This window comes from Heteronotia binoei, chromosome 11, assembly GCF_032191835.1.
Source record: "Heteronotia binoei isolate CCM8104 ecotype False Entrance Well chromosome 11, APGP_CSIRO_Hbin_v1, whole genome shotgun sequence".
Lineage (NCBI taxonomy): Eukaryota > Metazoa > Chordata > Lepidosauria > Squamata > Gekkonidae > Heteronotia > Heteronotia binoei.
The window spans coordinates 45,645,249-45,672,412 of record NC_083233.1 but is presented as its reverse complement, the minus strand read 5'-3'; the positions used below and the strand labels follow the sequence as shown (position 1 = coordinate 45,672,412).

The window sequence follows — 27,164 nt, the reverse complement described above, 5'->3', positions numbered from 1 at the left end:
CCCACCATCTTCTTTTCGCCTCCCCTCTCTACACTCACTTGTATTTATATTTGTTTTCACTGCAAGAGGACACATGGAGCTGCCTTACACTCAGTCACACCACTGGCCTGTTAAAAAGTCAGTGTTGTCTACTGCCAGGGGTGTCAAACATACAGCCCGTGGGCCAGAACCAACCCTTCCAAGGCTCTTATCTGTCCTGTGAGCAACTGGTCATTACCTTTATTGCCAAATGACTGAGGCTATGCATTATGCTATGGTCCCAGTACTATTGAATAATGGGCAGTGGAAGCAGGAGGGCAGGCATCAGTGTTATGCTGTAAGGAAATGTTGCAGGAGTGTTAAGGTTTGGAACATATTGGTATTTTGAGTAAAAAATAATATTATTAATTGGGTTTGCCTGCGTCTGTTATAAAGTTTATATCTCCCTTACTTGGAACTGCATTTTATGGCATCAGGGCCCAACAAAGTGACATTTATGTCAGATTCGTCCCTTGTAACAAATATGTTTGACACCTCTGGTCTACTCTGACTGGCAGTGGCTCTTCAGTTTCTCAGGCTGATGTCTTTCACATCCCATACTACCTGATCCTTTTAGCCAAAGATGCCAAGGCTTGAACCTGGGACAGTCTGCATGCCAATCAGATGTTCTATCAATGAACCATAGTCTCAGCACAAGACCTCCATTTGTTTTAGCAGTAAGACAGCATTCCTGGTCCCCTTCAGTTGCTGATGATGACTCTAGCAAGGCCCTCTCATTGAAGTGTTGCCACTTCAGCAAAACAAGAATAGAACGATAAGACTAACTGAAGGGGGTGGGGAGAGAAAGAGAAAGCTAGCTTGCTGCAGCTTTGAGAAAAGGGAAAACAGAAGACGGCAGGGTTGCTCAATTCTGACGAATTCTTACAAGGCAACCTAAAGGCAAGCTGGGTGCCTTAATGACAACTATTGTGACGGGACAAGCCTTTACCATTCAAAAAAAGCTCTCAAACACCTTATGAAGCATGTAGGATAGAAACCCACAGTCAGAATTCCCAGATGTCAATTTCTAAAAACAGAAATGCCAACAAGCTTACTGGTTCTTGGTACACGTGGCTCTTTCCATTCCAGGCAGAGCAGCTCCAGGGAGGACACTGAATGAGTGTTCCAGGAATATCCCAACATTTACAAAGTAAGAAAGCTCCAACAAGCCCTGCATGACCCTGTGCTCAGGCTTTCATAGAGAACAGCTTCCAAAGAACATCTGCTCCGAACAACTCTTTTGCACTTAGATACTGAATCCTACAACAGCTTTTACTTCTGAAAATTCACTCTTCCCAAACCTGGAGGATTCTGAACCCAGTGTGTCCCAGTAATGCAATCCAGTACAGTTGGACTTTGCAATTTGTACAAGTTATGCAAGTTGGATCCAGCTGGCATGCTGATTCTTGTTTGGGTGGCCAATGAAGAGACACTAACGCTCTTCTACTGGAAATGTTAAGGTACCCTCCTGAAATTTCACGCAGCACAATTTGCACACTTTCAAGTGCATATTGGTGTCAGAAAGGCTAGAAGCTCTTAAAAGAATAATAAAACACACATGTACAGATTCTTAGGAAGCTGAATAGCAATCTCCAGTGGATCACATTGTGTGCTTTTCCTCCACCCTGCATATCAAATGTTGTTCCTGTCTCACCTCCAGATAACACTCCATGCAACAGCTGGCCAATCAGTTCTGAACTTGCACAGGAAATGCTTCCAGCTTTGGTGGGAGGACTTAAGTTCAGCTTACCTGGAGGCCTTTGAAACTGTCCCCAGCCACAATGGCCACATTTGCAAGGCACTGAATTCACAACCAGTACTTGGTCTGGACATTATTTCCAGAAAGTGGGTCAAACTCTCAATTTTGGAAGCTCTCTGCAGACTGGCTCCCCAGCAGGTTTGCTGCCCACACATAAAAGACATATACGGAGGTATCCTGGCAACAGGGAGGCTAAAGGAGGAAGAATGCATTAATGAGACCTTTTTTAAAAAAAACCCAAACTAATTGCAGTTAAAGGTTTTATTGAACAAAAGAAACAGGGTAGTCTGAATTCTCTGAGCAAAAGCAGCTCTTGGCCCAAGCTGCATTTTGTGCTAAATAACCACGTTAACTGAGATTTTATACAGAGGTGAAATGGGCAACTTATCTTGCCAACAAGGGGGGGAGGGGCGGGAGAAATTTCATGTGAAAGGAAGGATTTGGTCAAAATTTAGTGGCTTAAAATTAAACATTTCTAGCCCTTGTCTACCTAAAACTTGGCGCAGGCATCCAACCAGTTCTCATGGCTGAACTGTAATCTTATGTATGAAAACCTTAAGCTTTGATAATGACTGAAGGGGGGGGATATTAAAAGCTTCACATGTTTATATTTCATTTTATGGCCCAGAAAAAAAGAACACTTTAAAAAAAAAATTCCACAAACGCACACACCCTGGTTTATAATCTCAGGGTCTGCCTGTTGTATACTTGTTCATGTTTTCCAAACTGCTGGGTTTCTCCTGCTTGCCTGCCTTCTGAACTCCACATCATCCAAACAGCACCCACAGAGTCTACTGGATACACAGATAGGTCAAAAATGCTCTGTTAAAGGGGGAGGCAGCAGAGGCAAGACAGACGCTGGAAATTTGCACTGGTTCCTTTTCAAAGGAGCAGGAAAGAAAAGAAGGCCTGAATCTCCACAACCGAGTAAACACAGGTACCTAGACCCTCATGTCCCCCTTTCCAGCAGCACTCTCTAGACCTCCCTCACACCCAATACATAACATCAACGCATCTAATGCAAATATTTCTTTTAGGAACAAACCACCTTGCTTGCCTCATTTGTTACTCACTTGGCTCCAAAAATATTTTGTTTAGAATGTTCTCCTGTCCACTCCAGGGACATTCTAGACCAAATAGCGCAAGTAACAAAAATCACTGTTCTGCCTACACCTCCACCCTTGTAACTGTGCTGTGCCTGCTTCTGGGTAAGCCTTAGAGATACTACTGAAGAAAAAGACAAAAGGAGAACCCCATGATGCAGTGCAACAGTATTGGAACGACGACATTGTGAGTCCAGAGATATTTCTCAAGGTGCCGAAAGAGGAGATTCTCTAGAAGGTGACCCTGTATTGTCCTCAGGAGGGAATACTGTCAGCGTGCAGGCACGGATGCCCCCCAGGGATTCCGGGAGGTCAAAGACTTTGTGCCACTCATCCTTTTCTGGGTCATACTTCTGAACTATTTCCACCATACAGCGGTTGTTCCATGAATATCCTCCAACCACATAGATTTTATTTTCAAACACAGCTACCCCAACATCACTCTGACCACGGAGCATAGCAGCAATTGGTGTCCACTGGTCTAGGGTTGGCGAGTAATATTCACAGCTTAGAACGTCATCATAGTCACTGGTTCCTCTAAAATGGTTTCCACCAATGACATACAGCTTGTCACCAACAGTACACATGCAGTGAAGGCCCCTGACTGTGGTCATTGGAGCTTTCTGAGTCCATTTGTCCGTATCAGGGTCGAAGCACATGAGTTCCTTCTGGAAAGTATCATGGGTGATGCCTCCTGGAGAGGGAAGAAAACCAATGAAATATACCCTACATCAGAGTGCTAATGAGAACACACATTAATAAAGTCTAACATTATGGTGGGTTTGTTGTAGCAAGAGCAACAAGGATGCTACACAACAGTTTTTCATTCTAGCAGCAACACTTTTGGTGCACATCCACTCTAATATACAGCCAGGACCGGATCTACATGTTTTTTGAGGGAGGGGGGGGTGCAAAATGAAAAAATGATGCCACCTTATGGGCCATTCTATCTTATGGTCCCACAGAATACAATGGACTCCATACCCAATTTGGCACCCCCCCCCCTCCGTTGGCACCCAGGGCAAGCACCCCCCTCTGCCCCCACCCCCCTAGATCCGGCCCTGCATACAGCTCACCAACAACACATACGGATGGATGAACAACTGGAGAGGATTATCATCTTCACATAGGACTGCACACGTGTGCCTACATTCCTACACTAGGGATGGATCAAGGCCTCTTCCAATGCTTTCTCCAAAACACAAATATGTGTTTGCTGGAACTGAAGAAAGATCCTGTTCTAACCTGCCACTGCTTAATTAGGCTACAGTCAATGTGACACCTGAATGCACCTCCAGCATCTCAAGTGGAGGTCTCTCAAATCACCCACTGCCTGCTCCTTCTAACAGGAGATGCTGGGGATTGAATCTGGGATCTTCTGCATGCAAAGCAGAGGCTCTTCCACTGGGCCACAGCCCATTCCAACCTCCATCTCCTATTTTCAATCTTTCACACTCCATCTTCTTCAGTGCTTGGAAGCCCACACAGTGTTACTCCAAGACATAGTTGTGCTATACAGACTTACATCAGCTAACACTGATGTTAGAAATCCTGGTAAGCCTGTTGAGAAATCCTGGGAATCAAATTTTGCAGGGGTGCACTGCCCATAATACTTTTAGCTCACCTCCAGCCCCAGCAATTCCAAGGGTTCCATAGAGAGAAGCCATGATGATAACACCACTTCTGAGAGTCAAAGAAGCCCCTGGCAGTTATGTCTGGGGACTTCTTTTGGCAAGTCTTACCCATTCATGTATAGAATGGGTGCAGCCAATTTCAAATGTTATCCAGTTTTTCATCAAAATTCATCACAGGCTGGCATAGCATAGGAATTACAGTTGTCTGAGTTGGAACTGGTAGAAACGGGTTGGAACCCCTGCTCTGTCATGGAAGCTCAACAGGTAAGTTTAGGACTATCACATTCTCTCAGCTTAATCTATCTCACAGATGTTCTTGTGAGGATAAAGTGCAGGAGAAGGGAATGATATGACAGGCTCCTTTGGGTCTCCAGTGGGTAGAAAAGGGTATAAACAAATAAAGCAAGCATCAAGGCACCACACAAATTGAGGGGGCAGGATCTGAACCCTCTCCCTCCTCCCTCCCATCTAGGAGTCCAGCTCATCTCCAGCACCCTAGCCTGAAGGATGTAAGACAGAAAGGGGTCTGCTTCTTTAACCTGTGCACCTCCTTGACCTTTTAAATTAAACTGCCCTGAGCCCCTCTTAAATCATGGCTGCCACTATCCATCTGACCCTTAGCTATGTGATCATGCCCCCTGCAAAAGCCACAGCCTCATTTTGCCTCATTATGTCAGCTTGCCCTCTCTTCCAGAGTTGGCTCCTATGGAAGACTCTGGTAAACTAAGAATAGATGAATGCATGGGTATGCCAGGATAAATGTTCCCTCTAAGCTGCAGAGTCTTGTGAGCAAAAATTCTACTTTGTAAGCTACTGGTATCAAAGTTGTGAGCTACTGCATAACTTATTGTGTTCAGGGGTCATCTTTCCTGAGCTAAGACAAAAATGTGTGAGCTGGAGGCTAAAAATCAGTGAGCTACCGCATGCTAACTCAGCTTAGAGGGAACACTAACTGATTTTGGGAAAGAATCTCCTTTGGAAATATTAAGCTTCCTTATAGTTAAGTTAGACCCTTGATCCATTTTGCCCAGCACAGTATAGTTGCTGCTTGTCACATTCTTCAAGATTTCAGGAAAAGGCCTTTCCCCTTCATTCTATTCAGGATCCTTTGGCACCTCCAGTTCAAAGGACTGAACCTAGGATCATCTGTATGTGAGGGGTGGGATGTGTTCCACCACTGAACTGTGGCCACTCCCCACTTTTAGATATTAGAGGCAGCGCACACACGCGCGCACAAACACACATTACTATGTGAAGAAGGCATCTCTCTCTCTCTCATGGAAACTCTGATGCAAGCTGAGGCATTTAGAACAAGCACACATTTGGGCACCGTGCCCTACACATTCTGCTCTGAGATAGGCACAGTCAGAGTACAGATGAGTGGGGAGGTCCATTTGGTGCCCTGGCATCCTGCCCTCCCTGGAGAGAGAGCAATTGTTTGGGGACTTGACAGCTTATTCTCTCGGTGTAACTGCAGCTCCCAACTGAATGAGGTATTAAGGCACAGCTTGTTGACGTGAATCAGACAAAAAAAAAAAAAGGAACTGAGTCTGAAGTCTGATATCTTTCCCTTTTTGAGAATGTCTTTGAAAGACGCCATGATTTATACTCTCTGGTTAAACTTCAAAGGTCTCACATTCTGTCCCAAAGACATAGCAGTTATCATAGCTTTTGCTGGGTTTTCTAAGCCTCCCTGAAGTATGACTTATCCCAGTCAAAAACAAGTCTTTTTCTTTTTTTTTTAACGAAACAGACGTAGGATTAGAAGCAGCATGGAGGCTGGATCTGTGATTTCCTAAGAAAAAAACCTCCGAAGATTTAAAAGAAACACACAAATTACTTCTTAAAATGGTTGTTTCCAAAGGCGATCTCCTACCAGCTGGGATAATTGTATCTAAAATGAGTGCTGGGGATCTAGCAGCATGTCCCATTTGAATGATTTTGTGTGAAATGAGAGCTGCAGCTTGTCAAACACAAGAGACACGGCCTCTGAAAGAAGGTGACAGGGATGGGTCTTCAGGCCACAGAGGTTAGAGCCCATTGTAGCATATTTGAACCAATTGGGGGGGAAGAGGACATGAAATTTCTTCAGAAATAAAGAATGCTTACCCGAGATATACATCAGGCCCCCATAGACAGTCCCTGCATGGCCATAGTGGGGCTCATTCATTTTGGCCACGTAGCTCCATTCGTTCATCCTTGGATTGTAGCACTCCACTGTGGCTGTTTAAAGAGGGGGGGGGGGGTTGAAAAAAAAATCTCCTTGTTACAGTCTACCCACATATCACACACCAGATTATTCAAGCAAGTCAAGCCACAAAGTACAAGAAGAGGCAAAAACAAGTGAGCTCTGTGATGCTTCAGGTGTACAGAAAGCTTCAACGGTATTTGGTTTCTGTGTCCAGAGCTAGACAGCTAGTTATATAAGGGCTGGATTATCTTACTTGTCTTTGGCAGCCCTCAGACCCTGGTTCAGGAGCACCCTTGATGTGCTCATGGCTGGAAGGGCTTTTCCCTTACAGGTAGCCAAGCAGGTCTTGAGGTTTTACTCCTGCAATCATTTTAGCACACAGGATTTAAGGGAGCCATTTTAAAAACTTTTAGGGTCTCTAAGAGATGCCTTCACCAGCAGCCATGGTTCCCTTCAGCACTATGTGGTGCATCCACCAGATTTATTTATTTTTTTGCTCGATCACAAGAAAGTGAACATGTCAAAACCTTCCCCTTTCAATTTGCTTCCAACCAATGAAAGAACATGCATGCACATACACAGAGACTGAATTAATGGTGCCCAAGGCAAGCCAGCCTATGTCCCTTCCCAGCTTCCACATATCTGCATCGACTTGCCAAAACACAAAAATTAAAAGTTACAGAGGCAAACCAACCTCCCTCTACAGACATCATTAGCTGGGCTAGGACATCTGGCTGCAGAGCACAATGCTCTTTGAAAGCTGGACTTCATAGATGAAACCATGAAAGAGGCTGCAGTACTGTTTTAGATGCTGCTCTGTGGAACAAAAGAGTGAGCCCTCGCACTTGAAAACTAGTATACTAGATTAGATCTCTTCTCTGACACGTTGACATTCTTACAGAAAGCAGGGCCTGTTTGCTTTTTTTTTCTTTAAAGAACAGTATGGGCAAACACGAAATTCCCAGCTTACAGTTGGTACAGGGGATGCACCCTGCAGTTCTCTTGAAACCCTAATGAGCAACTTTTACTTCACACACACACACAAAAGCACCTGTCTAAATCACAGAATTATTGTACCATCATCCACAGAAAGCTAATGGCTGCCCTGTCTGCCCGCTTTGATCACCTCATCCTCCATCATTTCCATTCTACCGTGAACAAAGCATGCTCCCAGGTCAGCCTGCCAAACAGATACTGACAGAAGTACAGGAAGTACAGCATGAATCTCACATGTGAATTTGGCCAAGTTTGCATGATAGCCAAGAAGGGTCCCTACAGTTCAAATCCTGCTAGCAAAGTTTCAAGCGAGTGTGTGCAACCACAGCCTGGGGTTCTGGCAGTTTATAAGGAGAATGCTGCCTCGTCTTAAGAACAGAGAACGGCAAGTGATCACACTCACAGCCTCCAAAACCGTACAATAACTTGCATATGAGCGGCGGCTACCCTCAGTCAAGCAGAGCCTCTGTACTTCACTTCGCCTCTGCAGAAGGCAGGGAGAGCTCACATGCTGGGCAGCTTGTTGCAGATCATCAAGTGAGGAGCATGTAAGTGTGAGTCAGCCCAGACAAGGCCACAAGGTCTCTCCTCCCAGCATAAAACAGCCTCAGCAATCAAAGCAGGTGAAGAGGGAACCTCCGGAGGCCAACCCCCAGCAAAGTGACCAAACATTCAGTCATAACCCATTCACTTGACAGGAGAACAAAGGCCAAAGGAAAGGCCCCCAAGTGCTCACTGAACACCCCAGGGAGGTTTCTGTAGCCTTTTTTCAGAACTCTTCATTTCAGTAGAAAACGTAGCTTCTTTTAAAAAAAAAGCAGCGTCTGAAGCAATGGAAGTTCTCTAACTACAAGGATTTGTAAGACAGATTCTCCACCCTTAACCATCTACAATTCCACCTTTTAAAAATCAAGGGCTGTTCCACTGATACAATTTGGTTACATTTCTGCTGAAGATCTTGGTCAAGCCAAAACAGCTGGCTGCATATAGGTTGCCTCAGTTGAGGTTATTTACATCTGTAAAACCAGAGTGCATCCTACTGCCCAGCAGTACTCTACTAGGCCTTCAGTGGTTGGATTCACCTGAGCTTCATTCATGTTATGCAGCCAGTTCACTTCCCAGATAACCAAGGAACACTTTTGGAAAGCCACAGACCAGGGGTGGCCAATGGTAGCTCTCCAGATGTTTTTTGCCTACAACTCCCATCAGCCCCAGCCATTGGCCATGCTGGCTGGGGCTGATGGGAGTTGTAGGCAAAAAAAAACATCGGAAGAGCTATCGTTGGCCACCCCTGCCATAGACTCTTTATGCCCATCTTCCTTGATGCCAACTAAAGAGCTTCAGAACATTTTATATAATCAATTGTCTACAGTCAATCTATGCAATATAACTCTCCCATCACAGAACAGGTCTGAAGCCTTGAAAGATTTTCAGCAAGTATCCCTAGAGCTACAGACTTTCCCCAGAGAAGTGAAACAACCAACTGGTGAGTTCAAACTGACAGAGATATATTCCCACTTGTATCCATTACATTTTTATGGCGCCCTTCTTCTAGAGATTCTTCCCTCAATTACCTCAATGAAAAAGAAAATATTGGATTTATATTCCGCCCTATACTCTGAATCTCAGAGCGGTCACAATCTCCTCTACTTCCCCCCCCACACACACACACAACAGACACCCTGTGAGGTAGGTGGGGCTGAGAGAGATTTTTATAGCAGCTGCCCTTTCAAGGACAATTCCTGTGAAAGCTATGGCTGACCCAAGGCCATTCCAGCAGCTGCAAGTGGAGGAGTGGGGAATCAAACCTGGTTCTCCCAGATAAGAGTCCACACACTTAATCACTACACCAAACTGCCTCTGAGAGTGGCCTGAGATCAGCCAGTGAGCTTAAGAACATAAGAGAAGCCATGTTGGATCAGGCCAATGGCCCATCCAGTCCAACACTCTGTGTCACACAGTGGCAAAAAAATTTTATATATACACACACACTGTGGCTAATAGCTACTGATGGACCTCTGCTCCATATTTTTATCTAAACCCCTCTTGAAGGTGGCTATGCTTGTGGCTGCCACCACCTCCTGTGGCAGTGAATTCCACGTGTTAATCACCCTTTGGGTGAAGAAGTACTTCCTTTTATCCATTTTAACCTGTCTAATCAGCAATTTCATCGAATGCCCACGAGTTCTTGTATTGTGAGAAAGAGAGAAAAGTACTTCTCTACTTTCTCCATCCCATGCATTATCTTGTAAACCTCTATTATGTCACCCCGCAGTCAACGTTTCTCCAAGCTAAAGAGTCCCAAGCGTTTCAACCTTTCTTCATAGGGAAAGTGTTCCAGCCCTTTAATCATTCTAGTTGCCCTTTTCTGGACTTTCTCCAATGCTATAATATCCTTTTTGAGGTGCGGCGACCAGAACTGCACACAGTACTCCAAATGAGACCGCACCATCGATTTATACAGGGGCATTATGATACTGGCTGATTTGGTTTTAATTCCCTTCCTAATAATTCCCAGCATGGCGTTGGCCTTTTTTATTGCAAACGCACACTGTCTTGACATTTTCAGTGAGTTATCTACCACGACCCCAAGATCTCTCTCTTGGTCAGTCTCTGCCAGTTCACACCCCATCAACTTGTATTTGTAGCTGGGATTCTTGGCCCCAATGTGCATTACTTTGCACTTGGCCGCATTGAACCGCATCTGCCACGTTGACGCCCACTCACCCAGCCTCAACAGATCCCTTTGGAGTTCCTCACAATCCTCTCTGGTTCTCACCACCCTGAACAATTTAGTGTCATCCGCAAACTTGGCCACTTCACTGCTCACTCCCAACTCTAAATCATTTATGAACAAGTTAAAGAGCATGGGACCCAGTACCGAGCCCTGTGGCACCCCACTGCTTACCGTCCTCCACTGTGAAGACTGCCCATTTATACTCACTCTCTGCTTCCTATTACTCAGCCAGTTACTCAGCCAGCTTCATGGCTGAATGAGGATTTGAAACAGATCTTCCTGATCTTTGTCAGATACACCAGCCACTTCCACCATACTGGGCTCTATGATCCCTCTAGGATACCAGCACAACAGGAAGAACAACCAAATACCCCTTGTGAGTACCTATTTGTCTCTGCAGAAATCTCTAGCACATTCATGATTGACAACCAATCCTAGAGACAGCAAATATTCCATGCAGGCTTTGGAAGAGGGTTGGTCCTTCAACGTGAAATAAAAAATATTTCACCTGCAAAGAGGAACCAAACCAAAGGCCTGATGCATGATCTCTCAGAGTCACCCAAATGGCATCCAGAGCTTGTGCACCTGCACAGCCAGCAACATTATGTTTCCCATCACCTACCAACATCATTATTTGGAAGTTGACATAGGTCAGTCAGGCTTATCTTTTCAGTAAGAAACTGGAGAATAAAAATGACAACCCAGAGAAACTAGCTGATCAACATTTCCAGTTCCCCTTGGATTCTCCCTACTTAAGCAAAGAGGGCAGAAAGATGGTGAAGCCAAAGTAGAGTGAACAAATTACTACATTTTCTCTTGGTCTGAACAGGCTGCTAATTCAACACACCATTAATCCAACACGACCACTAATTATTGCATATGTGCTGTTATCCTGATCAAGCACCCTGAGAGTTCTGGAGGTGGTCATAGACAATGAGTCTGACCTTGTAAAGTGAGCAGCTGCTTTGCCTTGTGTTATCTGAATGTGTTTTTTTATCTTTTAAGCTCACCTGGTAATACAGGATTTTTCTCTCCACCAAGTGGGTGCTCATGCACAGATCACCAAGCTGCATCATGCTCTTGTGTGTGCAAACATTTAGACCACAACAGATTAGTCAGTCTTTAAGGAGCCAGAAGCTTCTTGCTTTCAGTTCATATTTTCTGCAGGCTGCAGGAATGAATACTGACACTCTAGCCAGCATGCAAGGCAGGAGGAGGTCTTTATGGAGGCCCACAGGCACCTAAATCCCACTTTAAGGAAAAAATTGCATAAATATTGCCATCATGTGATGTATCCAGCTTGCACATGAGCTGTGTGTGTGTGCAGGAGAAGAGGAATGCAAAAGCTTGTTCCTCAACCATGGAAACAGGCTACTGGCTTTGTAAGCATGAGAACAAGAGTTCAAATTTTCACTTCGACAGCAGTGCAGCCATGTCTCAGCAAGCCTTGGACTTCTCAGAGAAAAGTGGATCCTGCTGCTCCCCTCCCCCCCGCCCATGCAGGGCCAGGCACTTCAGAATAAAAGCAATGAGATTCTAATGCCACCTGCTTTGCAGTTCCCTCCAGCTTCCACTGAGCTGCCAAGGCAGTGAGATGGAGCCCAACCACTATGCTCAAGAGGAGATAACAGCAGAGATTCTCTGCCTCAAAATCCGTGCCTGCCCCCACATTAAGTGGACTGAGGAAATGCTTTGCAGCTTAGAAGACTCATGTGAAGCTGTTCTGTGATAGAATATCCTCAAGTCAACACTGATCAACAGCACATTACCACTTACTAATGGACGACCAGGAAAGCAAATGTCAGGCAAGTTTTTGTAATTGCCCCTAGCAAGGTGAGGACAGACCCATAGGCATGGCTTGCTATGTGCTACTTTTCCCTTTGCAGCAAGAAAGGGAGATCCAGCCAACTCATCTCCTACCGCAGACCCCTCTTTCTCCTAACCCTTTCTGCTAACCCTTTCTGCTATGGCAGTAAGAGCAGCCTACATTAATTCTTCATCCTTTTGCTGCAAATATTTATGAAGGTTGCAATAAAAGTGAAAAATGGCTCACAGTGCAATTAATGAAAAGGAAAAGCGAATATTTCAGACTCAAGATCAAAGGCGCAGACAGCCAGATACTGATTTTCATACAAATGGATCTTGCTGCTTATGCAAATCAATGCAACTTGTGAAACAGCCCAGAAAACATCCAAGATTTAAAACAGGAACAGGAAGATGCTGAAACTTACCAAGCCAAAATAAATTACATGAAGACTAGTTGCTCATATGGTGCCCTATAGACATTGTCAAAGTATGTGTGTGTTTTGCACTGAAGAGGCAGAGGAAAAGCAAGCAGAACCAAGACTCCGCAGAGCCCACAACATGAGCATGAAGAGATTGCAGAAGGCCCAGAATTAGCAGGCAGAGTCCCATAGCCTCTCACTTTGCATTTTACTCCAGCCAAAACACACAGTTAGTTTGGTTACGCCCATCTGTGGAGGACTGCCCCAGTCCTCAGATCACCAGAGAACTAGGTTAGGTATGTCTGCATGTAAAACAACACTAATTTGCGCTAGCATGGTGTAGTGGTTAAGAGTGGTGGACTCTGATCTGGAGAACCAGGTTTCATTCCCCACTCCTTCACATCAAGCCTTGGGCCAGTCACAGTTCTCTCAGAGCTCCCTCTGTCTCACCTACCTCACAAGGTGACTATTGTGGGAAGAGGAAGGGAAGAAGATTGTAAGCAGCTTTAAGACACCTTAGAGTACATACATGAACTCACATGAAGCTACCTTATACTGAATAAGACTATTGGTCCATCAAGGTCAATACTGGCAGCAGCTCTCCAGGGTCTCAGGCAGAGGTCTTTCGCATTACCTACTGCCTGGTCTTTTTAACTAGCGATACCAGGGATTGAACCTGGGACCCCCTGCATGCCGGGCAGATGCTCTACCCTTGAACCACAGCCTCTCAATAGAGAAAAGCAGCATATAAAAACCAACTCTTCTACTACTGATTTGTTATAATGCAAGGAGTTTCCATCTGCAGCCACTTACCTAACTCGCCAGCTGCATTCCGGCCACCGACTGCATACAGATGTCCTTTGAGGGCACTTAGGTGGAAGAAGGTTCGCTTTTCATTTAAAGAAGCCACTTGCATCCACTTATTATAGCGAGGATCAAACCTAAACACAGTGTCAACCGCCGTCTTGCCTTTTGTGTCATAATTGCTCTGACCGCCAACAACGTAAAGAAAGTTCCCAATCACAGCAATGCCATGCTGGTACCGGGGCGCATCCATGGGTGCCAGAGACCGCCACTCATGTGCTTTCTCGTCATACATCCGCAGCTCCTTACTGACCACCAACTGCTGCCGCAGCACTCCGCCCAGTGTGACCAGGTGGGTGCTGTCTGAACGGATGGCTGTCCTTTCTGACTGCATAACGGGCTGCATGTAGGGCATCATTTGGTAGTTGCTGGCTTCCAGGAGCAAGTTCACACATGTGTTGTCAGTCCTCATGAAATCCACTGTCTGAACGTAGTTGATAAGATCCTGTGGGGTCATCAGAGGGAACCGGATGTTCTTCATGAGCTTTGCCGCATATTCCATTCGTGACTCCTCGGACCGCAGCCAACGACAGGCAGCCTTGAAGAGTTCCAGCTCAGTGCAGTGCTTAAGGCTATTGCTCGAAAGGACAAAGGCAAGGCGCTCAAAGGGGAGTTTCACAAACTCACCAGTACTTAACAATGCAGGAAAGTTCTTGAGGATGTAATTGTTCACATATTTATCCACTTCGGTGAGGTTGTACGTATTGGCAATCCGCCCTACTTCAACACAGTTTTCTAAGGAAACCTGTTTGAAAAGAAGAAAAGAGGAATCAAAACCCTTTGAATTTCTAGCTTCATGTTCTTTTAGGCACATTCAAGGTAACACAGGACTAGGCGATGAAGAAATGAGACACCAACCTCTAAAAGAAATCTAACACATGAACACATCCTTAAGTGGACAGCTAACACTGCAACAGAAGACTTCGAAAGAAAATTGTGCCCCACACAAAGTCTACATTATGGGGACCCAGACAGTGTTACGAAATTATGCAGAGATGTGTAGATTTAAACAGCCCTAATAATCTCTGAAGGATGTGAGGGCTACTTAAACCACACAAAGTGCCCTGCTGGATCACAGCACAGACCAATCAAGCCCAACACTTTATTTCCAGCAGCACCCAGCCAAATGTCATACCACTGTAACCTTGAGGCTAGAATACTGCAGTTTATTGTATATGGGGCTGCCATTAAAAACCATGCAGAAGCTGCATTTGGTGCAGAGTATGGGGTTAATCTTCTGAATAAGATTAAAACTGGTTTAATATTTTGATGGCATTACCTAGAGCACCTAGACTGGCAACCTATTTGCTTCTAGGTTCAAGTTAAAGTGTTGGTTTTAATCGTTAAACTTTCTGTGGCCTGGGACCCTCATAACTGAAGGACAGACTTCTTATACAAGTCCATTCTCCAATTACACTCATTGCACCAACTCCTCCAGCCTGTCCCCTCCCATTCAAGTGGGATTGGCCCAGTCCAGGGCTTTTATAGTAGTGGCTCCTGAGTGCTGGAACAAGGTCCTGGGGAGGTCTCAACAGCACCCCCCTCCTTCCTAATTTTGCACAAGTTTTATAAAATCATCTATTTTTTGTAAAAGGGTCTTTTACAAAAGTGCTTTTAATCCAAATTTAACAAGGTTAACTGTGTTTTACGGATGGTAAGTTTATTGATTTTTAGACTGCTGGTTTTATACAGTTCTAATTGGATCATCCTATTGCTGGATATTTATTTCTGTAAACTGCCTTGAGTTTGCCATGTGGAAGAAAGGCAATATAAAAATATACACTATTTTAAAATCTGCACAAAACTAGTACTATTCCAGTCCCTTCTTGCACAGGTCTCAGGAGTAAGAAACATGTAAGATGTGAAATCTGCGATGAACCCAAAGGATGAATGCAATGCCTTAGTGAATTCCCTCAGGCTGAATTTCTGCATCACTCTGTTAATTTCCCTGATTCCCAACTGACAAGAGTTTTTGTGCAAAAGGCTAACAACAATGGCTTCTAACTTTATGGGAAAATACTCAAAATAGCATACACTTATGAGTTTAAAACTAACGGCACGGCTTCCCACTCCAGCAAACTGAAGTCCTTGATTTCCAAACAGTCTACTTCAAGTTAAGCCTCATAAATCTCAGCATCCATTTGACTTCCATTAGAGGGAGGACAATGAGCAGATAAGCAGCCTTTCATTATGCCTGGATCCAGACCTGGCTGACAGACCTCTCTCTGATGAACGTTTGACTTTCATGTCATTTGTGCCACTCCATTTTCTATTCTTATGATACACTTGTGAAGCCAATTTTGGCTGGACACTGACGCAAAAAAATAATAAAAAATAAAGTTTCTATAAGATTTCTTTCCTACTAACAGTTTAGGATGTGATGCTCTGGTACTCCAACCAGGCATGTGATGAAAGCATCAGTACAATCTATCAGGCAGCCCTATGTGACTGCTATCATATTATCCAGCTACATTTTGTAGCAAGATATAAACCTGCCATTGATTACTGGGTTGCTATTTTTTTAGGAAAAAAATATGAAAATTAGGTGTTAAGATGGTAATAAGAAAAACAGTTCCATATCAGGAAGCCTTAGCAAGAACTCGTACCGAGACATCAGAACACTGGACAAACTACAGTTCAAGATTATTATGTAAGAAACTACTGAATTTCGTTTGTAGACTTTAATGAAGATGAAGAGGGAGGATTTGGACAACTCACTTGGTCTCAGTGGCCTACCTTTAACATAACCAAGTAAATAAGAGATACCAACTACACAGGGATATTTTGAGGATCAATGAATGAAAAAAGCAACATCTGCCTTGGGGAAAAAATACACAGACAACCAAACCATTTTTTTCTAATATGGGCCAAAAGTTCAATATCAATACTGGATCAGTATTAGGTTCCTTAGGTGATTTTACCTATACAGCAGAAGGCTCCAGACCAGGAGTGGCCAAACTGTGGCTCTTTCACATATATTGTGTGGCTCTTGAAGCCCCTACTGCTCCATTGGCCAGCTTGGAGAAGGCATTTGTCTCTTTAAATCGCTTGTCCAAACCAAGCCAGCTGGCAGCTTGGAGAATGCATTTAAAGTTAAAGTTGCTTTCTTTCTACCTCTCTCTCCCATCTATTTTATTTCCTCCATCCCTGCCCCTCTTCCTTCCTGTTTTGCGGCTCTCAAACATCTGACGTTCATGTCTTATGGCTCTCAGACATCTGGCATTTATTCTATGTGGCTCTTACTTTAAGCAAGTTTAACCACCCTTGCTTCAGACTATTGCTTGACCTGGCTGCAAGTGCTGTCTACGCTGTGATTTAAAGCACTTAAATGGCAGGAGTGCACACATGGAGGACCACTTGTATTAATTTAAGAGGACCAAATCACTATGTAAACCTCCACAACTTTCAAAGGGGTTCCATGCTCCATCAACCCACCTCCGTGCCTCATGGTACACTGTTCATACATATGTACCCACCAAAGACTTCTCTGCATTGCCATTTCTCTTTCCATTCCATATTGAGTTCTCTGTAGCATGTTACTTCCTTCTTCCCCCTACAGGCCTCTCTGCCTCTAAACCTTCACTTGCCCCCATTCCAGTTTCTTCTTCTTAGCACACGTAATCCCATCTCAATCCGCTCCTCAATGCCCTCATGCATCTCTTCCCCCCATCCATTCATTTCTGAACCCCCACCATGCATTTCTTTCCTTACAAATGCTTATCAGCAATGCATCTCCCACCCCAAAGTTTGTTATTCCACCACTAACTCTTTCTCCTTCAGATTTTCTAGCTTCATTTCTGTCCACTCACCCAAACCTTTTCTTCTCCGCTCCTGCTTGGCAACAGTACTAAAGGTTTTCACTCTCAACAAGTCCCACGAGGAGAGAGCCATGAACCCAGAAAGTCCATTCAGCATGGCTGACTGGCTGTATCATGCTGGGGGAAGTGGCACAAGTGTGGCACAAACTCTGTTATGTGGAGGGAATGGTGGGGGCTGCCTGTGTTCCTATAAAGAAGGAGTGATGAACTGCATATGATGGGGATTATCAAAGAGCTACACATAGGAAGGAAGGAGGCTGCATCCATCCTACTGGCTTTATGTTGCATTGGCTCTTTAAAAAAAAAAGTTGGAGAACTTTAATATCTTTTTCTTGAGAAGTGGCCAGAATTTCTTTTGGTTGCATAGTTTAGTAGCAGAGGAAGGCAGCAAGGAGTGTCAGATACAGCTACTGCAGCTAAAAGAAAATGCCTGAGATAGGAGTAGCTGATGACAGCAGACCCAAATAACCTGGCAGAAGCCAGAAAATTGTGAGAAGTAAATTGGAGCGGCAGTAACAGAAATGAAAAAGGAGAGGATTTAGGAGATGCCAGCAGTTAATGGGTTTGCAAGCGTAACCGACACACAGATAATCCTATATCCTCATCGCTAATGCCAGGGATAAAGTCTGTGGATCTCTCCTTGCCTCTTGGCTGTCCTCTGTACTCCAGTGTCCAGACATCCAGAATTTCAACATTGTTTCCTTTATCTGAGATTCCAGACCAGCTCCAGATTTCCAGTTCTACTCCCTCTGTGAAGTACTGTCTGACCTCTAACAGGAAATTGGGGGGACTTAAAACACAAGCTCCAGGATTATGCAGCTCAAACAGAAAATGGAGACGTTCACACAGAACCTTCAGCATACAAAATGCTTCACAATCTGCTTTTTCTTGCTCTGCCTTGAGGCAGTCTCAGATTATTCTACCACCCCCTTAACACAAGTCTTAAAATCCACACCAATGCCATTTTAAGGGTTGCATGCAAGTCAATGACACGTCAGTGTCTCTGTTAGCCCTAGCCCAGGTTTGGGAGCAAAGCACACATAAGCAATGTGTAAAATGGCATGGACATCTCTGCTTTTTAAGCACAACACAGTTAAAAGGTAATGAGGATTCTAAGCCCTTCTGCCCTGACCAAAACATGCAAATAAATCAGAGATAATGGCCTTTATATAACCATGAGATGCTCTTGCCCAACCCAGAGTGCAAACAAAACCTATGCAGAATCTCTGAATGCAAAAGAGCACAGCTGTTACATAAAGACCCTTGAAACTCCTGTTTCAAGACAAACAGTTCTCAACCAGGACCTTCACAACTTCCTCACGTTTCAGAAAGCCTGCAATGTATGTTGAACACCAAGCCCACATGGAAACATATACCAAACAAAGCCTGACAAGGTACCGTGTCCACACATTTCAGATATAGGGAAACTTTATATGTTTGGAAAAGCCAAGTTCACCACAATGCACACATACTACAGTTGAACATACAAGCATATCCACTTGATACACTGGTATCATTGTACATGAGTTACATTTAACATAGACTAAGTATGCTCCTGATAATAAGTTGTATAAAGAAGTCATTGTTCCCTCCAAAGGCATTAAAAGGAAATAAATATGTGTCTTAGTTTTATTTATATTTAAACTTAGTAATGCAGTTTGCTTGGGGTTTATGCGGGAGGGGGAGGGAAGACATCCCAGGAGGTATCAAGATTAAAATTGCAGAAGCTGTTGAGTAGGCAAGAATGTCAATGGAAGTCCACCTACAACCATATGACCAGCAAGATCGCTCATAGCTTAGCCATAAACCAAACTAGCTCTGCCCTCATCTCTGCTACAGAAGGATTAAGCTGCAAAACTCTCTACCACAGCTGTTGCAATCACCATGCTGCTCCAGTTTAAGTCAGTGAAGCATCTTCCAGGCTGGGGAATTCACTATGCTTTAAAACCCATAGAAAGACAAACTGAGCAGTAACTCAAAAGAGTCTTACCCCAGATATAAGAAACACTTTACAGAAGTCCAAAACTGGCAAGATCTGTAAAAAGCTGGCAGCTTCTAAAGTATCCTGAAGGTTGTCCATGTTGAGAGAAAGTTTTGCAGTATAAATAAAATCTATGATCTTCTTTAAACCTATTTTGTTCACACCATGGAGCTTAATGCACATTAAGTCTTGTTCTTTCATTCCACCTGAGAAGAAAAATTCAGAGAAAATACAGTTAAGGCTTGAAAGCACTTCCTGGTGCTTTTTTTTGTTTTAAAAAAAACCACTCTTGACCTAGAGACAAGGCTGCTTTATACACAAGCATGAACTTGAAAACAGTGGAGACTATTGGAAGACACTCTCACAGACTAGGACTTTTAACACTCAAGTACCATTAACTGTACCTGTGAACATGGCTTTGAAGTAATCGCTAGCCGATGCCATCATCGCCCTATGAACAGGAAACACTTCATCTCCATCACCTGGCACAAGCGTCACATCGCAAAGCAAACCTTCTATTCGAAGCTGGTCGAAACCCTACAAGAGGAGAGACTCTGTAAATGGGTTTGGCCATGCTGTTGCAGGGACAAGATCAAGGAACTGAGAAATGGGGGTGGCTCTGAGGTTTTTAAGCAGCCCCGCATTATTTAACTACAGCAGTATGAAAGCAGGTCTCCACTTTTTATTCCCTCATTGTCAACTTGTGCTCAATTTAACAATCAAAACAGTCGTTCTGAAGCCTTTCAACTATAAGGAGATTGTAACAGAAGAAGAGTTGGATTTATACCCCACCCTCTGTCTCAGAGCAACTTATAATCTCCTTCCCTTTCTCTCCGCAAAACAGATACCCTGTGAGGTAGGTGGGGTTGCGAGAGCTCTGAGAAAACTGCTCTTGAAACAAAAGATCTGAGAAAACTGTGACTGGCCCAAGATCACCAGCTGGCTGCAGGTAGAAGAGTGGGGAACCAAATCCAGCTTTCTAGATTAGAGTCCACTGCTCTTAACCACTACACCAAACTGGCTTTGCTGCCTGAATATTCTGAACAGCTGACCTACTCTGAGGAAGAGAGGCTTTTCTCCTCAGAGATAGATATGTCTAAGGAGGCCTTTGTTTGATCACTAGATGTGTCCCAAGACACCTTAGGCATGGACTGCACCCATTCTCCACTGGCTGCTGGATCAGTATGAATCACAGTTGATAGGCCACTCAGTATTTAAGAGTCTCAGAAAGATTTTGGAACTTAGTGAGCAGTTGTTTCCCCATTAAACCACCACAGTCACTGTCACTACAGATAGAAACAAAAACAGGGAAAGACACCCTGACAAGATTTTTACTAACTTTATGGAACTGTCCCCTCTATGATTTTTTTCCACAACTTAATCCTAGAACTCTTGTTAAGAATAATCCGCTGAACCGATCTAAAACAATACAATTGTAATCCACAATCTAGAATTGGGACCAGACGCCAGCTCCTTATAAGCTATTTCTTTCTGTGACCAGCAATCAAAGGTACAGTTTAGTTACCAACAGTACTATCCTAAATTAAGTTACATCATTCTCAGTTGATTTAAGACAAGTGCACACTTAGTGCAATCCTAAACATAGATATATAAATGAAAAACTTAAAATATTAGAGGTCAAAGATTATTATATTCCCAGGTAAGTGTCTGCTTATAAATCTACAAACCATTTAAATCTTTTGTAGAGAACTTCTCTAGAAGCTGTAGAGAACATAAAAAATTCAGAAAGAACAATTCAGATATAAAAGAACTAAATATATTAATAAGAAAGAAAGGAGTTTACTAAAACAATGTGAGCTGCATAGAGCTCTGGTTCCCAAAGCAAGGAAGGTTCCACAAATAGTACTGATGGTTAAGAAACGGCAAGGACTGGAAGGAAAGAGACAACAGAAAAATAGGAACCCATGCCAATGATCTGAGAGGACACTGAAACCTCTTATGAACTATATTTTTAGAATTATTAATTAAATGTTTCATAAGGCAAGATTCTGAAACACCATATTAGCTTTCCTCTAGAATTTTCAGGAACATTCTTTGTCATTCAAGTGACATGACACAGCCTTTCATCCAGGCTATTTCCCTCCACAATTACAACAAAACTTATTAGATGTGATGATACCCTATTTAAAAGATTGATGTTATTAATAAAAGGTAATGCACAATTTCCAGTTTTACTGGCAATCTTGAACGCTGTGATCTGTCAGGCTGGAGGTAAGGACCGTTGTATTTTTCTTCCTTCACAGAGAGTTCAAAACAGAAACACTGATCACTGCTTGTGCTGTGTACACTAATCCCACTGTTGCCTCTGGTGAACAGGTATAACAGGTTTTTGTAAGAATAGTACTGATCACAGGGAAATGATTTGTAAGTCTGAGTAATAAGAGCTTTCTTTTGTTACTACAGTGGTAAGTTTTGGCTTTTTAACCCTGCTAAGAGTTCCTTTGACACTACCTCTTGGGCATAGGCAGGGCTTTTTTAATAGAAAAAGCCCAACAGGATCTCATTTGCATATTAGGCCACACCCTTGTTTCACACAGGGCTTTTCTGTAGAAAAAGTCCAGCAGGAACTCATTTGCATATGTGTTCCTGTGCACTCCTGCTCAAAAAAAGCCCTGGGTGTAGGAGAGGGAGAGGGGAAGGAAGAGGGCTGGATCAGCCATAGGTCAGTGCATGTGTATGGGAGACACATATAACTCATGGGGGTCCAAGGCCATCACTATAACATTCCATTTCCAAGAGTGTGCCAGTAGAGCACATAGAGTACATTAAGCTTCCAGAAAATAAAAACAGAATGACTGCGTAGGCAAGGGACAATGAGAGAACAATGCAACCTAGCCAGGGTACGGAGCTTTGCTTTGCTCCACAGCCACTGCAAATGCAAGTCACAGATCAACGTACTGCACAGTAGCAGCAGCAGATGGTTGCTATAACCATACTCACAGGATGGGTTTGGACTCCAGCACAGAATGCTGATAATGAAACTGAATTGCTCATGGACACATGCTCCGAGCCCAGGGAACAAAAGATAGGAAGAGCAAAATATTAACACTGAAAAGAAAGCTTTGCTTGGCCAATTCCCTTGAAGGCATTCAGAAGAGTCTTGGGCAAATGTCTCTTTGCTTGTATAATGTCAGATACACACTGCGCACTCCTTCAATTACAGGGAAAGGCCAGATTTCTTGGCACTGTTTCCAATATGATCCGAATGTTTAATTGGCAAAGAACAAAAACAACAACAAAATCCCTAAACTAAACTTGAGAAGAGAAAATGGATAACCTTGTAAAGCTGAAGTCAAGATGGCCTGATGTCCAGCGGCACTATCAAATACAGACAAAGAGTTAGAAGTCCCACTGAGGACATCTCAAAAACACTCCTCCATAATGCATAGAACTTTGTTCACTTACCTGTAGTACCACTGAACTATGAGTATTGCTGGTGAAAAATCTCGTGGTCCCTGCCTTGGAAGACTGCAGATGGGCAGACACACCCATATCGCTGCTCCCAAGAGATACTTTCATGTGAGGGTCCTCCTCTTCAACCAGGGATCTAAAAATGCAAAAACCAACAGCAGACAGCCTTAAGCTTATGTCTGCCTCCTCTTACATAGGAATGGCAGTCACAGAGAAAGGTTTATTTTGTGGTCCAGCCAGATACTTGTTGAAGACTCTAAACCAGGGGACTGGATCAGCTTCCTACCAAGCAATGTTTAACTGTGAAGCAGCAGTCTGGGGGTTCGATTTCAAGCTCTGCTGGGAGATGCTAGCCACTGAAGCTAGTAAACATTGTTAAACCAAGTCCAATGTTCAACATCAGAGTAAACTTAAAATCACTCCTTATGGAGCACAGGATTGTATTTTGTATGCCTGTGCAAAATACACCAAACAAACCCCATCTCCAATCTAGTATTGTGCCAGTGCAGTGTGAGAATAAAGTTGAGGAGGAAAAAACTATGCAACCTGCCCTGAGCTACATGGAGGAAGGATGAAATAAAATTGTGACAATTTTGCCATAATTTATTTATTGGCAAATTTATTATCCTTCCAAGATTTCACCTTCCAAGGCATTTAGCTGCAGCTGGACAGAAATCCACAATGCATTTCACAGGGAGTACACTCCTTGCCTTAAGCCACACAATAAATGACGGCTCCTCCTTTGGAAAGCAGGCACACTAGTGTGACCTTGTGTAGGACAGCTTGAGTGTGCTTTATGATGATATTCATGCTCTTGTGTGGAAGCAATCTATTCTACTCATAATAGTTCACATGTCAAACACGCAACTGCCAGTCTCAGTGACAAAAATCTAAATTGCAACATACAAGTGAAACACATCGGCCTCAAATCAGTTTCAAAAATTACTTAAACAGCATAATTGCCCCTTCCCCACCCCAGGCAAAATGCTCCAAAGTGAATGTTAAACTCCAATTTAAATTATACTTCTTTTATATAAAATAATTTGCAGTCCTCCCACCAACAACCTTTGTGCAATTCCAATTCACAGACTAAGGCAAAAGCATCATTTAAAGAATTCTTGTGAGAATACACATTTGAGGTTGAGATGTTCTTGTCTCCAGATAGGTAGACCACACCCACTTAAAGCAATTTCTGAAACTGGAGAATTTTTTCTGTGATTAGTCAGCCCCACAGAGAGTTTGAATAGGAACCTGCCATACAGAATTTTTCAACAAACTGGACCAAACAGTGAACATGAGGTTAAGAGGTAGGTGTGACTTACATGGAACACACAGCATAAAAATGCAAAAATATTTTTTTAAATGTGACCACCAAGTCACAGTTGCATGGGAACATTTAAACTGTTGGGAGTGTGCATCACTGTAAATTGCAACTAATGTGTTAGACATAACCTGAAAAAAGATCTCATGCCGCATCTTGATTAACTACATAAAGCATTTGCAGAGTCCTAAAAATCCAAGGACTTACTTCCTTTACTGCATTCTGTTTTAGAAAATGTAATTGTTATTAAAGGTCTATTTTTGCAAAGAAAAAAAGTCAGATAAAACAGCTGTTGGTATGCTGTTTTTAAAAGTTGTATATATTTGAAATGTTTTCAAGCTTAAAAACAGCCCCCAGATGCTCACCAAGATCAAAAGCCACCCTAAGTGGCAAGTAAAAGGAGTCAGACAGAAAACAGTATGCCTACTTCCAAGTAACCTCACATGTACAATAAGTTGACCAGATGAAGATAAAGGAACAAAGCATCCTTTCTTGCATGTCAAACTTAAAATGGTTGCAGCAAAACAATATTATGTGTATCCTTTACTAGGACCACATCCTTTGGGGAAAAGATTAAGGTATTCAACAATGACTTGACTATGAAGATGAAATACATGTCTCAATTGTAGTTAAAGCAATTGGTGAAGTCAGATACAAAAAAGGATCCTCAGACTGTCAGAAGAATAAAGCACACACATTCCAGAACTACCACTATGTAGGAGAAGGGGTCTAGTCTAACTATTTCTATGAAGTCTTAGCATACTCTTCTATGACTTCAAAAGAGGGCTAGTCAAATTCACAGAAGATAGGTCTATCAATGTATATTAACCACGATGGCTCAACAAACCTGCAATGCTCAAAGGAATGTATACCATTGAATACCAGGGAGAACACCTACAGGGAAACTTTGGCTTGTGGGCTTTCCAGAGGTATCTAGTTTGCTACTTAATACTACACTAAACAGATCTTTGGCCTGATCCAGCAGGGCTCCTTGGCTGTTCAGAGCAAAATAATCAGCAGTAGAAAAGTTTCATTCATAGAACAAGTACAGATTTTTTTAAAATTTCACTGCTAAAAGGTTGCTACAAATACCACATCTCCAAATGAAGATACCTTCATTACTCAACCCATTCAGTTCTAATAGTTGGATAATGATCACCATGGCCACCAGGACCATCAGCAACTCTCAAATGAATGACAGATTTGCCAAAAAAAAAAAAAACCCCCACTCCCACATGAGTAATAAATTTATTTGCATATGGGATCCTTTCTCCTGAGCTAGCCAATTAGTTTCTTTGGCTGCAAACTTAACCCTTTTCACACACATCCAGAAGATCTATCTGATTTAGGCACACAGTTACAAAAGGCATTATATTTGTATTTATTAATGCTGGCACGCCAAGCACTACAATTAATTAGAAAACAATTAATGTAAATATATTGGCTGGCATTTCCTCATATCACTACCAGGAGTTCTAGAAAAGAAGAAAGTTAATTTGTTTTCTAATTAATTCCATTGCTCTGATCAATAGATGTCATTAAATAAAAAGGGGAGGCAAATGCATTTTTAATCATCATAAATGTCAGTAAAAGGTTAGGACTGCCACAAAAGAGCTACAACTGTGGAAGCCATCTGCAACAGGTGTAGAATCAGAACTCAATCTGCACTGAACTGAGGAAGGTATCCACACGAAGTCAGCAGTTTTTTAATCCCAAACCCATCAGGGCTATACCCAACAGAGGTCTGGTTTTACCTTTTTTGACAGCAGGCCCTTCATACCAGGTCAAACTTTTAAAAAACTCCCCTCTGGTTGAAAAGCACACTGAAAAACTGATGTCCAAAGTCACACCCCACTGCAACATTTACATGTGTGTGTGCTGGTAGTCCTTTCTTACCTAAAAAGGCAATCGCGCTGTTTTACCACTGAAAACAGTAAATGGCCCCCAGCTTCTAAAAATGCAGAGATCCCAATATCCCAAGTGGTTTGATGTAGAGATCCCACCTTTGTATAGCCCTGACTTCTTCCATCTTGTTCTTATGAAAAGCCTGACCACTGATATACCACTTCCACTTTTACAATAAGCAGCAACAACTCAACACAGTTCACCACAATAGTAAGCAACAAGGAGAAGAGCACTCCATTAGCATTATTCAGTTTCTATATGCATTGCCCCCAGCTTGCTTATCAGCCTGGAATAGGATAAGCCATGGAGCCTTGCTTACAAAGTGAATTATGTGGCTAACGTAACCATATAGCTGAACTCTGCAACAGTCAGGTGGAGGTGGGGGGTGAGGAGAATTCCTAGGCCCCTGTGAGGGATGTGCCACTGTCTGTACTTTTTGAGGAAGGGGTGTCAAGGTAACTTAGCAATCTGCTGGGGAGAGCTGACACCCCTTGTATCCAAAAGACTCAACTGAGGCTTGACAGAAATATGATGCTGGCTGAGAAAAGACCGCACCTGTGGGGCTTTGCACGGGTAGAAGCCCAGTTTACACCAGACACAATGAGTGCAAAACAGCTATGCGGCAAAGAACGCACAGCTGCTTGGCAAGTGTAGGCAGCCTGGTTTAAACCAGACACTGAATGCAAAATCCTACAGGTGATCACTTTTCTCAGCCAGCATCACATTTCTATCAGGCCTCAGAGAGCCTTCTGATCTCTGCTAGTTACCTGGGGGCTGAGAGATGCAATTCCAAAGGGGATGCAGAAAGAAATGACGGACATTAAAAAGGGAAATAAGCAGCATTAGAGATGACTCAGATGCTCTTGTCTTGAGAAAACCAGGGAAATTCATCTGAATTCACTTAAAACAGTAAAACAACAATAACAAAAAGCCTTGTCTGGTCTCAAGTAATTTAATATCAAAATAAAAACAAGAACATCTGCAGCTGTGACCACTCTAGCTCTGTTTGTTAAAACATTCTTTTAAATGCTCCAATGAAAATATACTGCAAAAAAAAGGGTTAAATTTTACTACTCTTCAAGAACTGCCCAGATAAGAGTTTCTCTCTTGGGTAAAATCAAATTTACTGAATTCTCAAGTTTAAGCTAGGTGAAGTACTACAAATTGTATAAATTTGGCT

The 27,164-nt window shown here is 43.1% G+C and overlaps 1 protein-coding gene across 8 annotated transcripts in view; it reads right to left on the bottom strand.

The window, feature by feature from the left end:
- Positions 1-2,023: 2,023 nt before the first annotated feature.
- Positions 2,024-27,164, bottom strand: part of KLHL13 (kelch like family member 13) — a 73,463-nt gene continuing 48,322 nt past the window's right edge. For all 8 annotated transcript variants that reach the window (XM_060249062.1, XM_060249060.1, XM_060249057.1 and 5 more), the window contains 6 exons: positions 22,753-22,894; positions 19,731-19,863; positions 19,336-19,532; positions 13,477-14,272; positions 6,624-6,737; positions 2,024-3,574 (listed from right to left, as the gene is read on the bottom strand). In XM_060249062.1, coding sequence (XP_060105045.1) covers positions 3,087-3,574; positions 6,624-6,737; positions 13,477-14,272; positions 19,336-19,532; positions 19,731-19,863; positions 22,753-22,866 — 1,842 coding nt within the window. In that variant the 5' untranslated portion in view covers positions 22,867-22,894 and the 3' untranslated portion in view covers positions 2,024-3,086. The remainder of the gene's footprint in view (positions 3,575-6,623; positions 6,738-13,476; positions 14,273-19,335; positions 19,533-19,730; positions 19,864-22,752; positions 22,895-27,164) is intronic.